The 13,441-nt window shown below is 40.0% G+C and overlaps 3 protein-coding genes across 6 annotated transcripts in view; 1 reads left to right on the plus strand and 2 right to left on the minus strand.

The window, feature by feature from the left end:
- LOC138167787 (zinc finger protein 585B-like) overlaps positions 1-11,018 on the plus strand; it is a 73,642-nt gene extending 62,624 nt beyond the window's left edge. The window contains 1 exon segment of the mRNA XM_069096751.1: positions 10,367-11,018. Within this exon segment, the coding sequence (XP_068952852.1) occupies positions 10,367-10,823 (457 nt within the window). The 3' untranslated portion in view covers positions 10,824-11,018.
- LOC138167781 (zinc finger protein 25-like) overlaps positions 1-13,441 on the minus strand; it is a 119,123-nt gene that overhangs the window by 21,391 nt on the left and 84,291 nt on the right. The gene's annotated exons all lie outside the window — the stretch shown is intronic.
- Positions 1-13,441, minus strand: part of LOC138167777 (zinc finger protein 420-like) — a 37,482-nt gene that overhangs the window by 3,919 nt on the left and 20,122 nt on the right. The window contains exons 2-6 of one of the 4 annotated variants that reach the window (XM_069096742.1): positions 7,308-7,413; positions 6,891-6,959; positions 2,750-2,876; positions 1,874-1,969; positions 1-385 (exon numbers count right to left, since the gene is read on the minus strand). The exon at positions 1-385 is cut by the window's left edge and continues 3,919 nt beyond it. In XM_069096742.1, the coding sequence (XP_068952843.1) occupies positions 1-385; positions 1,874-1,969; positions 2,750-2,876; positions 6,891-6,923 (641 nt within the window). In that variant the 5' untranslated portion in view covers positions 6,924-6,959; positions 7,308-7,413. Of the gene's footprint in view, positions 386-1,873; positions 1,970-2,749; positions 2,877-6,880; positions 6,960-7,307; positions 7,468-13,441 lie in introns of those variants that run through there. The other 3 variants (XM_069096739.1, XM_069096741.1, XM_069096740.1) reach the window with 3 other exon arrangements.

The following is a 13,441-nucleotide window of genomic DNA, read 5'->3' on the forward strand; positions in this document are numbered from 1 at the left end:
CCACATTCACTACATTCATAAGGTTTTTCTCCAGTATGAATTCTCTGATGCCTTATAAGATCTCCCTTATCCCTGAAGGACTTCCCACATTCACTACATTCATGAGGTTTCTCCCCAGTATGAATTCTGTGACGTATTTTAAGTTGTGACTGAATAGTTAATGTCTTTTCACGTTCACTACATTCATAAAGATCCTCTCCAGTATGAACTCTATGATGAAATATAAGTTGTTTTTTACTATTGAAGGCCTTCCCACATTCACTATATTCATAAAATTTCTCTCTAGTATGAACTTTCTTGTGCACAGTAAGCAAGTTCTTGCTCCAGAAGGCCTTCCCACATTCACAACATTCAAGAGGTTTAACTCCAGGAAATTCTCTGCTCTCTGAAAGGAAGAATAAGCAGCTGGTTAATCATGCATTTTTCACCCTTTCCCAAGGTTATGATGTGCTCACTGATTCCCAAGCTATTCTCTTGCTTCCTCACTTGAAAAGGCCAGTCTCACTAGTCTTTCACCAAGAACCAACGTATCTTATCTAAAAATATGGTAACTCTAAGGTAACATTATCTTACCTGAAAATATGATAACTCTAAGGTAACATGCATAAATGATTTGACTGAGGGTGAATCCACCTAGAGAGATGAATGAACCCTAACTTTTCTTTACTTGGATGATATTTGAAAGGGATAAGACTATTTAGAAAAAAAAAGATGATGCTGAGATTTGCAAATGCATCCGTATTATCTCAAGTGAACATACAAAGAGAAAAGACTTAAACAGGAGGAAAAGAGAGAATTGAGTTCAGAGTCAGGAAGAGACATAGATACATCAAGTAAACAGAATAAAAAAGAAATATGAAGGGAAAAACGTGACAACTATTGCCATAAATTTCCTCAAAAATCCAGCTTATCTAGTTGGTAAAGAATGGATTGAAATCTATAGGAGTAAGACATACAGGTGTTGTTGACAAGAGAAATTATTATTAATTACCTGAAATACTACTCAAACTCTGGGAATCAAAGTAAGAATGAAAACAATTTGGAGGCAACAATGAAGTCACAGACTAGCAGAATGACCTTGAAATGACCAATTTTGGCAATTATATTAAAAAGCTACTTATTCAATTGCTGCTATTTTTCTAAAAAGGAACAGTGCTAAATATACAAAACTGTTCACATCCTTTGACCCAATGGTCCCAGTAGTGGGTCTGTTTCCTCAATATGTTATTGAAAACAAAGAAAGCATGCTCACTAAAATGTTTCACAACAGCTTTCTGTAAAATAGCAAAATATTGAAAACCTATAGATCCAATGACGGAGTTATAGCTACGTAAGTCCTATCATATGAACATACTGCTGTGCCTTTATAAACATAATTTGAAAGCATAAAGAAAAAGATGATGGTACATAACATGATAGAATGAAGAAAGGGGAATGAAGTTTGGATGAGATATTTTTAAAAGAGCAGCAAAGCAATATAATCATCAAAACAAAATAGGAAAACATCACAAGAGAAAAAATGCACATTATTTAATATCTTAAGAAATGTACTTATTTTTAAATGAGAATTCATGGAATTAAGGTAGGAGAATGTCTGCTTATGAGAAGATAATCTTCAAAGAACAAAAGAGAAATAACTGCCTTATTTAAGGCAACAACTTTCTTTGACAGTGGAAGTATATTACACAAAGAGATATATTAAAAAAGTAACTTTTTGAGGTTAAAAATGGAGTTTAAAAGTCTCAAGTCTTCTCAAAAGGCCTGAGAAGCTTTGAGAGGCCATTTGGTCAAACACTTTACAAGAGCTTTGACCTAAATGACCCACAGATCTCTAGTTTGCAAGAACCCATCAGCTTGGATTTTATGTATTCACCTGGACAGCTGCTTCTGGGAACATCTGCCTCTGGCACCCAAGATGCTTCCTTTCTTTCCAACTGGTAGATCACATCTGGTTTGGAAACTGCAAATCCTGTTCCAATAAAAATGTCCTAAGGTGTCATCATAGAGTTCTATCACAGAATATGTAGAATAGTCTATATTATAGAATTCTGTATTATATAACAGAAATATTCCTTTCAACTCTTAGTAGAAAGATAGGGAGATAAGATCACTGAATGTATCTTATACCATCAACTGGTTAGCTTATTTTGTTTTGAGATTTTTGTTTTTCAAAGACAGGGCTCAATTGGAGAGGTGGAGGGAAAAGGAAGGTTTTGGTTTTCCTTTTTAATGTCAGGGAGGAGAAAAATTACATTGTTTAAAAACAAAGCATCCATAAAACTTAATAAAAGATTTCAAAATTAGTTTAAGCCCTCTTGGGGGAAAAAGTAGGCCTAAGAAGACCTTAGTACAAAGGACCATCAGAGAACATTTTATATTATGGGAGAATGGATTAGAGTAGGACTTAGGAAAAAATGGTTCAATTGATGCACTCCCCTGCTTAGACAGGGGGGGGGGGGGCACACACTGTGTATAATAAAACCTCCATGGGGCTTAAAACGAAAATCTTGGTCTTGAAGAAAAACAGAGGGGAAGATATATTTTCAAGGATAACAACAAATGAAGAAATCAATTTCTGAGCATACCAAGCAAAGACATTTTTTTCCTGGAAACAAGTAGCACAAGTAATCTGTCTCTTGGCTATAAAACCATTAGCAATATTTTGTCTCACACACCAAAAGGATAACCATTAAAATCTGGAAAGTTTTCATATTATGTATCAAGAGTCCAAAGAGGTAGCTGTTCTTACCCAAAGACACCAAGTTCCTATAGTTCTCCAGCATCACATCCCTGTACAAATTTTTCTGAGATGGGTTCAACTGTCCCCACTCCTCACGGGTGAATTCCACAGCCACATCTTTGAATGTGAATGATGCCTGAAATACCAACAACATTTGTGCTTACCCAGCTGTAGCTCTAACTGTTATGAAGTTTAAATGTAAACTGCCTGCCAGTAGGCTGAGGAAACTGAGCCAAATGAGTCAACCACACTGACTCCATTTGGTGACTCAATTCTACAGGCAGCTCACTTCTTTTTCTGTTCAGTTATACATCTAGTCCAACTTCTGTCCTGTGAGAAAAAATATTCAATTGTGGCAACTGAGAGAAAACCTTATTGCCTTGTTTGAACCTAGCCCCGGGTGGCCAGGAAACCAGATCATCTCTACCTGCTGTTTAGAGACCCTTAACTAAGGACCTGGGTTATGCTGATCAGAAACTCAGTCAAATCTAAAAAGACTGATGTAAGGAGTGCTCACAGTTCTACATCTCAAGCAAACCATATGGCTTCTCTGAAAAGTCACCCCACACTGAACAGTTAGTAACTGTTTCCAAGTTCCTTTCATTGTATACAGACACTTGGGAGCAGTGGGACATCTCTTTTCTGAATTCAGAGAATTAACCCTGTTGTCCCTTGACAGAAAGGGGAAAAAGAAACTTACACGATAACTTCATAACCTATTTGAAAGGAACAGCAAGTTGTACATAATAGATCTGCAGTTTCATATGCAATCATCTTTTTTATCATACTGTTCTGAAACACTTGTTTCATTCCACAAATTAAAAGAGCCACGAACAAAAAGTTTTAGAAAACAATTCCTCTCTGATTAGTTTGTAAGCTCCTGAATGGCAGAAGCCATTATTGTCACCCTTTGTATCCTGTACACTTGGCACACAGTCTGGTACCTGTAGGTGCTTAATAAGTGCTTATGTTGTAAATAATTCCAATGACACAAATTTAAAATGTTTGGGATTTCTCTGTGTTTTGTTGTTTGCTTTTTTTTTTTTTTACACTGTGCCCCCTTGGCTCCTACTTGTGCCTTCTGAGCTGAAGCAGCAATATGGCTAATTTCTTTTCCATTTGCTGAAATAAACAATGAAGATGAAATAGTTGAAGATTGCTATCCTGTGGTCCTAAGTCTTCTCTTCCAATCTATACAAGCCCAGTTCCTTTGACCAGTCAGCCTGATCTTTTCACCATTAAGACTGTTACCTTCCTTTTTTTTTCTTCCAAGGGCTATGTGTCTTAAAATGTGCTGCTCTGAAATGAACATGAGTGTGTTAAATGTTCCTGGAACCCTAAGAACAAAGGAGAGAATAGGAGACTACAATCTCCTGTCTCTAATACCACGTGAACAATTTTTTACTGCTAAAAAAGGGTGTTAAAGGGGAGGCCAGGTGGCTCATTGAGTAAGAGCACCGGCTCCAGTGTCAGGATGATCAAATCCTGAACAAAAACCTGGGGATCAAATCCAGGCTCAGATACTTAGCACTACACCCAGAAATAACTGGCCGTGTAACCTTGAACAAGTTACTTAACCCAATTGCTTTAACAAAAAAAAAAAAGGTGTTAAAGAACCATTACTTTGCAATTTATATATTTAGAGCTGGAAGAGACTTTAGAGTCCAATTTTCTCATTTTCTACATTAGAAAAGTGAGCCCTAGAGCAAGTGACTTGTGCACTTTGAGACCAGGACTTTTCACAGTCAAATCCAGGGCTATTCTCACTCTACCATGTTGCAACTCCCTTTCTGGATAACCAGACTTAGCCAACAACTGAGTTTTTGCACAAAAATACTCATAAGAGCACTCTCTGGGCCAGCAGAGAAATGGAAAGAACTGAATTCTCACCAGTAATGAACAGCTAGGAAAAAATGGCATAAGGGGGAGGCCAGGTGGCACAGTGAATAGAGCACTGGAGTCAGGAGGATCTGCGTTCAAATCCGGCACTTAACACTTACTAGCTTTATGACCTTGGGCAAGTCACTTAACTGTTACTGCCCTGCCTTCCCTCCTCCAAAAAGAAAAAAATAGCACATGAGTCAGTTATTCATGTACTTAAATATGAGAAATATGAGGAATTCTGAGAAGCATTGGAAGATGTGTATTAACTGACAGTGTAAAATAAGCAGACCTAAAAGAACATAACATGGAAAATCACTGAAACATATATTTTTAAAACATGGAAAAGATGCTGAATCACGACTAATTGATAACGAAAAGTCAAACATATTGCTTATCAAACTTATTGATAGGTGGACAATTTACGAATAAACAAGAGATAGACAGCAAAGTCAAGTATAAAATAGATAATTTCGACTACATTAAATCAGAAAGGTTCTGCAAAAATAAAACAAATATGGCCAAGATGATAAGGAAAGCAGAAAACTGGAAAAAACTTTTACGAACAATTTATTAGATAAAGGTCTCCTGTCTAAACTATATAGAGAACCCTGGGGGCAGCGAGGTGGCAGAGTGAATAGAGCACTGGCCTTGGAGTCACGATGACCTGATTTCAACTCCGGCCTCAGACATTTAACACAAAAACTAAAAAAACTAGCTGTGTGACCTTGGGTAAGTCAATTAACCCCAATTGCCTACCAAAAAGCAAAAAAAAAAAAAAAAAGAAGTTTGTCAAATATATAAGAATGTGAATAATTCCCCCAATTGAGAAATAGTCAAAGGATATGAAGTTTTCCAATAAAGAAATCCAAACAATTTATAGTCATATAAAAATGCCCTTAAAACAACTTTAACATATTATTTTACACCTCCCAGATTGGCTAAAATGATAGAATGGGAAAGTGACAAATGCTGAAGGGGAATGTGGAAAAACTGGGGCAGTATTTCATTGTAGTGGCAATCATAAAATGATCCAACCATTGTGGTAAGCAATGTGGACTTACAAAGAATAATTAAACCATCTATGTCCTTTGACCCAGAAAGTCTGCTACATGGCCTATCTCCAAAGATGATTAGGGATAAAGGAAAAGAACCTATGTGTTCTAAAATGTTTATAGCAGCTCTCTTTCTGGTGGCCAAGAACTGGAAATTGCAGAGATGCCCATCAATAAAGGAATGGCTGAACAAGTTATGCTATATGATTGTGATGGAATAATACTGGGCTATAAGGAATGATGAGCTCTATCATTTTAGAAAAATAGAGAAAAACTTCCATGAAATTATAAAGACCAAAAAATAAGTAGAACCAAAAGAACATCATATACAGTAGCAGCAATATTCTGTTCAGAACTACAACGTGTGAATATGTTACTTATCTATTACAAATACCCAAATGAACTATTAAGGACATGAGAAGAAAGAGGCTATCTGCATCTAGAGGAAGACCTGATAAACTGAAGTATACATGGAATAATTTCACATGGAAACAACAAACACACCCCATGTCTAATGTTAGCCATCTCTAAGGCTGAAGTGGAATGGGAGAAAAAGAAAAAGAACTTCACATGGTAACTTTACTGTATGCTTGAAAGGAATAACAAGTTCTGCACAGCAGACTTGCAGTTTCATATATGATCACTTTTTTATTATAAGTGATGGAAATGCCTGTTTTCCGTGAACAAAAATAAAATTATAAACTATAACCACTTTTGATAACAGAGAAGATGGAGACCACTTTGGAGAATGTTTTATGAATTGTCAGATAAAGTCAGTATCATTGGTATTTTTATGCAAGGACCTCTCCGCTATAAAGGAGAATTAAATATGGGGAGTGAAGGAAAGGTCTTTACAGAAATAAGACTGAGTGAAATAGCACACAACCTTATAGAAAAACATAAAAGAAACTTTTCTAATTGCTCTCTAACCACTCATTCCTCACACTGATGATGCAGCCTCTGTTCCAATGCCCTTTCAATGCCTTCACTGAAGCCTGTTCTCCAGGCACAAGAGGTCCTTAAACATAGCTGTTTGCCAGCATAGCAAGAGGCTGACATCATGTATTTTCTGGTTACCCCCATGCTAAAAGAGCCAGGTAGCTCAGGGGCTGTGGTCTTGACTGGTGTCCTTTAGCTCTATATATTTGATTCTCGACACCCACAACCCCCAGGTTCCCAGCACAAGACACAGAAAGCCTCCCACCTGAGCTCACCTGTTGGGGCCGGGCCGTCAGCATAGAAGACATCCCCTTCTCCTTCGGGCTCCCACCTGGGGAGCAGAGCTGGGGAGGAAAGGGGGGAGTGTAAGGAGAGGGGGGGAGCTGGGGGCTGCCGGGGGGGGGCGAGGGGGGCAGGGGGGGGGGGGGGGGGCAATATCTCTAGGGACAAAACTGGAGAACTGACACATGACCCTCTGAGCAGAGGGACGGGGACCCCTGACAGCATCAGAGAAGGCTTCCCGGAGGAGGGGGTGTCCTGGAGGATGCCGGGAGGAGACGAGGCCACGGGGGAAGGCCGGATGGAGGACCAGCCGGACACACCGGGAGCCCTGCCCTCGGTGCCTGGGCCCAGAAGGCCTGAGGACGTGAAGGTCACAGGAGGAGGATTAGAACCCACCCCTCCCTCCTCACCGAACGCCCCAAGACCCCTGGAAGGCCTCGGGTGCTTCCGTCCTCCACTCTTGGCTGCCCCTCACCCGTCACACTTGAGCTCAGCACGGAGCAGGTGAAGGGGCTGCTATCAAAGAAGAGGTGAAGAGAAACAAGAAAGACATAAAAAAAATAATAATAAAAAAAGCGGAAGTGACGTACAAAGCTGGAAGTCCTATCCTCCCGCCCTTGGGCTTGGAAAAATGCCCCCGAGGCGCGCGTGGTCTTCTGGGAATCGTAGTCTGGAGGCTAATGAACATTCTGCGCGTGCCTGCATTTCGGATTTCGGCCCCTCCCCCTAGCCTGGAATACGGGTCCTCCTCCCTACCCGCCCCGCCCTTCTTCCCTCGGAGGGCCCCCCCACCTCCCTCCCCCCACCTCCCACTTCCGCTCTCTCCTACCTGGTGAATTTCCGTCTTTGGTATAAGGACTAAATAACACTGAGCGCCCACATCTACCTGGAGATTCCCTGTTCCCGGCCCTGTTAATTACTTGACACGGACTTTACATCGGGTCCGCACGACAACCCTGCAAAGCCGGTAGTATTACAGCCCCCCTTTTATGAACGTGGAAACCGGGGGAAGTGACTGGCCCAGGGTCTCACAGCTCGCACGTGTAAGTCTTCTCCCACAAACATATCCCCCACATGCACATACACACACAAACCCGGTCTGAAACCAGGGGAAGAGGAAGAAATCAGAACAAGGGGGGGCCATGTCCCTCTCCCCTGGCTCTTCTGGGAGGGGAGTTCTGTTGCGTTGCTTAAAATTGTCTCCTCCTCTTGGCGGAGGGGAGGGGCCGGAGCCCGTGAAAATCGAGGCTGACCCCACAGCACGCAGCAGGTTCTGGGGGTTTTCTGGCCCGGCCTCGGGATCTCGAGGTGGCGTCTCATTTGCAAGGAGGGGCCGATCGGGAATGCCTTCTCCCTTCTGGCCTCCTTTTCTGGTGCGGGACTGTCCCTGCAGCAGAAGTCAGGGGAGCTGAGCAGGGGCCATCACAGGGTCGGAGAGCGAAGGCTCTCACTGGGCGTCGGCCCCAGAGACGGTCTCTTTGGCTGCACTTACTGCCCAGTGAGGGCCTGGTGCTGGAGTCCTTCCTTCCTTGTATGGGGACAGCACAAGGGCAAAGGCGCTGGGCAAGGCGATGCTCTTTGAAGATGAGCTCTGTGAGCTACAAACAGCTGCTTCATGCGTGCTAGCTCTGTGTGAAATGTTCCTTAGGTGTGAAGTACATGCCAGTGCTTGTGAGAGGAATGGTATTTTCCATGTAAAACGATTTGGAAACACATCCACCTAACTCAAGATCACAAGATTGGTAATTAATTGGTTTTGGTTTTGTTATAAATAAAACTCACACTATATGGAGTGAAAGAAGAGATCCTTTAATGACGTTTCTCCAGAGAAGAGTGTGTGCGTGTTCCCTTGTGGGACAAGACACACACATGCACAGCACAGAAGCAAAACAAAGATTATATAGGCGCACCCTTGTCAAAATTGAGTGGGACAAGTGAAAATATTCTCATAAAGTAAAGGAGACGGTCACCAAACTTGAGCTAGGCTCAAGTCTTGTTAGGCCCAAATTTTATTTTTTTATAATGCATCTTCCAGGTGCCTATCTTTGGTAGAGAAAAGCAACGAGTGTTCTATAAATTGCCGACTTTTTGCAACAAATAATATGTCTGCCATGTGTTTCTGTAAATTGTCTGCTTTTTGGTAAATAAGAAAAAGTAGTATGTAATCTGTGATAAGCTTACTTCTGATAAATAATTTTGTATTGGGTAAAAGGATTGCAAGGACACATATTCCCACCAATGGAAACAAAGGTCCAGTTGCTGGGGAGGGGATTTGGGGGTTTTTGGGTGGTCCTAGAATATTTGTACAAGGGTATATAAATGCTTGTATGATTTTGTACTTTGCCTCCCTACACTGGTGTATGTTCTAGGTACAACTCCCCAACTCTGGGGAGACTTATTTAGGAATAAATAGCTTTTGTTTCTACCTGGAGAAACCTCTGTGTTTTATTTGGGTAAGGGTCTTTGGGGTCTTTATCCCACACACAATCATTGCTCCCAACCAGGACTTTCCTTTCTTGGGCTGCCCCTCACCTGAATGGTCCCTCTTTTCCTGCTAGAGTCACCCTAGGTCAGACAATGAGCTTAGTCTGGGCCCCTTCCCCCCACTCTCCCTTACAGGCTTCTTCCCACTATATGATTGGATAGTGCATTCTGCTTTTGTCTCCCTCACCTGAACCTAGGTTCTCCCACACATCCTGTACAAAGTATTCTTTATTCCTAGATATAATTCCTATTTATCTGTGTAAACCAAACTATCAGTATTGCTCACATTTACAAAGTAGATAAGTTGGATTTTTAGAGGAAATTTATAGCAACACTTATCACATTTTTCCCCTCATATTTCTTCCTTATTGCATTTAGTTCGTGTATCTGTTTATTTTCCTCTTTCTAAATTCAATTTCTTATTTTCTTCCTGTTCAGTCTTTTCCTATTTTCACCTTAGATGGTAAGGATACATTTACAGTTTCTCAGTGGTCTGTTTTTTTTCCTGAATAGTCTTATTCTATTCAAATGTTATCCAATTAAAGAAGAGTTAGGGTTCATTCATCCCTCCAGGTAAATTTATCCTCAATCAAATCATTTATATTTGTTACCTTTGAGTCATACTTTCAAATAAGATACATTGATTCTCGGTGAAAGACTAGTGAGACTGGCCTTACCACTAAAACCTTTCAGTAACTAAGAACCTTGGGAAGCAATTTAAAAAGGCAGGTTAATCAGCTCTTTATTCTTCCTTTCAGAGAGCAAAGAATTTATGGGAAATAAACCTCTTTAATGTAGTGAATATGGGAAGTTAGCTCTTGAACCTAGCTCTGCATCAGAGAATTCATACTGGAGAGAAACCTTATGAATGTAGTGCTTTCAGATATAAAACACAACTTGTAGTGCCTCACAGAATTCAGACTGAAGAGAGTCTTTATGAATGTAGTGAATTTGGGAAGGCCTTCAAGAGTAATTCACAACTTAGAGTGCATCAGAGAATTTATGCTGGAGATATTCTTTGTGAATGTAAGGAGGTCGGGAAGGTTTCTCTCTCCAACTCAGAACTTATTCAACAGCAAAGAATTCATACTGGAGAGAAACCTTATGGGTGTGGTGAATGTGGAAAGGCCTTCTTCAGAAAGGAAAAGCTTACTGTGCTTCAGACAGATCATACTGGAGAGAAACCCTATCAATGTAATGAATGTGGGAAGGTCTTCAGAAGAAAGACACACCTTACAGAACATCAGAGAATTCATACTGGTCACATCTGTAATAAGTATAAGGAGCGTGGGAAGGCTTTCATCTACAACTTGGATCTTATTTGACATCAGAAAATTCATAAAGAAAAGGAACTTTATGAACGTAATAAATGTGGGAAGACCTTCAGAGTGAGAATGCAACTTACTCACCACCACAGAATTCACTCAGGAAAGAAACATTAAGATTTTAATGCATGTAAGATGACCTTTAATGGAGAATACTACTTTATGTCTGTCAGAGAATTCATACTAGAATGGTCCTTCATCATTATAAGGAATGTGGGAAGATTCCCCCCAGCTGACTAGACTGTGATTCTGAGTCCCTAGATGCAGTTCATAGATTCCTTACATAGGCACCATGGGAGAAGAAGATATCCCTCCCCTCTGTAGAGGCCTATAAAGGGGCAAAGATTTAGTGTTATCCTCCCATGGTCCTTCTGGTAGGGAGAGGTTTTGCTGGATGAGCCAGAAGTTACTGAGTGGATGGAGGTTTGATTCAAAGATTCACTTTGATCCCTGGGCACATGGCCTGCAAAACTCATGGGATGACCTCTTGGCCATGAAATGAGCCTAATGTGTGAGGAATAATTGTTGATCATGCTTGAGGAATTATATTTCATAATCTGAGCTATTCTTAATGTTGCTGATGCTGCTTCTGCTCCTATTCATTTGGGTAACCACTGTGGAGTGTAAAAATTTCAGTTGCCTTAATTAAAGCAATGCAGCACAAGGTCCTGTGGCTGATGTTGATGCAATGTGATTTCTGCCCAGTACTCTGAATTGGTCTGCAGGTAAAGACCAGGATTAACTATGACCTGCTCATGGTAGCCAAATGCCTTGTCATCTAATTAGTGACACACATGAAAAGATGAGTAACATTCCCATTATGATTCAAGAATATAAAGTTTTACACACAGAATTCAGAGTGATGAATAATAATGGAAAAGGTGCTCTAAATGACAATCTATTACAGAAATAAAAACAAAGTAATATGTATAGCAACAAGCACCCTAGCATACCCAGGGTGGCTGCCAACACAGGTTCTTAAATCTGCTTTTCTAAAGGAAAGCAACTCAAAATGGGTTAACAATCTTGCTTTAATCAAACATATGTTATTTACCGAGTTCAGGGGGGAAAGGTCAGCACCCCAAACCTCAGAGAATATAAACAAGTTACAAGCAGACAGAGAAACAGATCAGCAGACAGGCTTCCAACTGTCTGACCATTGTATCCATACCTAGTCAGTTACCAGAGAGGGAAGCTTCAACATCTGAGTTTTCAAAGCCAAGGGGCTCAATGGCTGCCCAGAGTCTAGTCAGGTCAAATCACAGAACTCTTCTCAAAGTGAGGCCTAAAACAAAATCTCACATCAGGTATATATAGCCTTCTCCTGGCTCAGAGAATGTCACAATCCTCTTGACCCACTGCCTAATCACAAAGTATCAAGGTGTGGGTGTTCCTGAAAAACAAGCCTCCCACCACAGGCTCCATGTGACCACATTCATTCCATTAGGGGACAGAGTATATTTTCAAATCAAGGAAGGTTCTCAGAGTCACATCAGCCTATCAAATGGCCTAGGGCAGGGAAGATCTTTAATTTCCATTCCCATAATGACATGTCATACTATCTTAGATTGGCCAATGTGACAAAAAAGGAAAATGTCATATCAATGAATTGAAATAATTATTACTTTTAGCAATTTCACATATACCCATACAAGGCATGAGTATTTCTATATCACACAAAAAAAACCCCAAAAAGATAGAAAAAGAAGTTACTTTTGCAAAGATTACAGAATATATAAAATGTTAGAGACCCTACCTACCAAGATATACATAAGAACTTTATAAATAAAACTATAAAGCATTGTTTAAAGAAATAAAGGCAAATCCAAATAATTGGAAAACTATTATTAGGTCATGGATAGGATGAGCCTTTCTTATCAAAGTGATAACACTGCATAAATTAATTCTCTTTTTCAGTGCCACACCATTCAAACTAACAAAGGGTTTATTTTACAAAATGAGAGAAAATGATAACAAAAGTCTGATGAAAGAAAAAAAAGTCAAGAATCTCAGGAGAAATAAAGGGGGAAAATGGCACAAAGGAGGCTTACCAGTGCCAAATCTCAAAGTATCCTACACAGCAGTATTTTTCAAAGTATTTTGGCTGTGGTTTAAAAAGAGATGAGTCAGGGGAACATTAGCAATCCAACCCACAGAGACAAGCCTAGCAGCCTAGTACTCAGTGAACACAAAGACCCAAGTTAGTGGAATACAGACTCAATATCTGATAAACATTGATAGCAAAATAGTGTAGTAATATGAAAGAAATGAGCTTTAAACCAGAACCTCCCACCTTATGCAAAGATAAGCCACAAATGGGTGAGGGTTCTAGATATAAAAGATCACATCATAAACTCATTAGATCAACATGGAAGAATTACCTATAAAATACACAGATAAAAGGTTAAAACTCATGATCAAACAAAAGATAGAAAGAATCACATAAGACAAAGGGGATAATTTTGATTGAAATTTAAAAGTTTTCACAAATATTTAATAAAGCTTAGATTAAAAGAGAAATATTGAGGGGAGGAGTATCATCAGATACCTTTGCAACCAGTTTCTCTTAGTAAAGTTTAACTTCCAACATACATAAGGAACTAATATTTATAGGAATAAGAACCATCTCCCCAATTTGTAAGTGACTCAAGGATATGAACATTGGTTTCCCAAGGGAAAAACCCACAGGATATATAACTTTGTAATACAGTGCTCCAAGTTGTTACTATTTGAAG

This window comes from Petaurus breviceps, unplaced genomic scaffold (assembly GCF_028583685.1).
Source record: "Petaurus breviceps papuanus isolate PSGF00001 unplaced genomic scaffold, PetGlider_PUasm1.0 305, whole genome shotgun sequence".
Classification (NCBI taxonomy): Eukaryota; Metazoa; Chordata; class Mammalia; order Diprotodontia; family Petauridae; genus Petaurus; species Petaurus breviceps.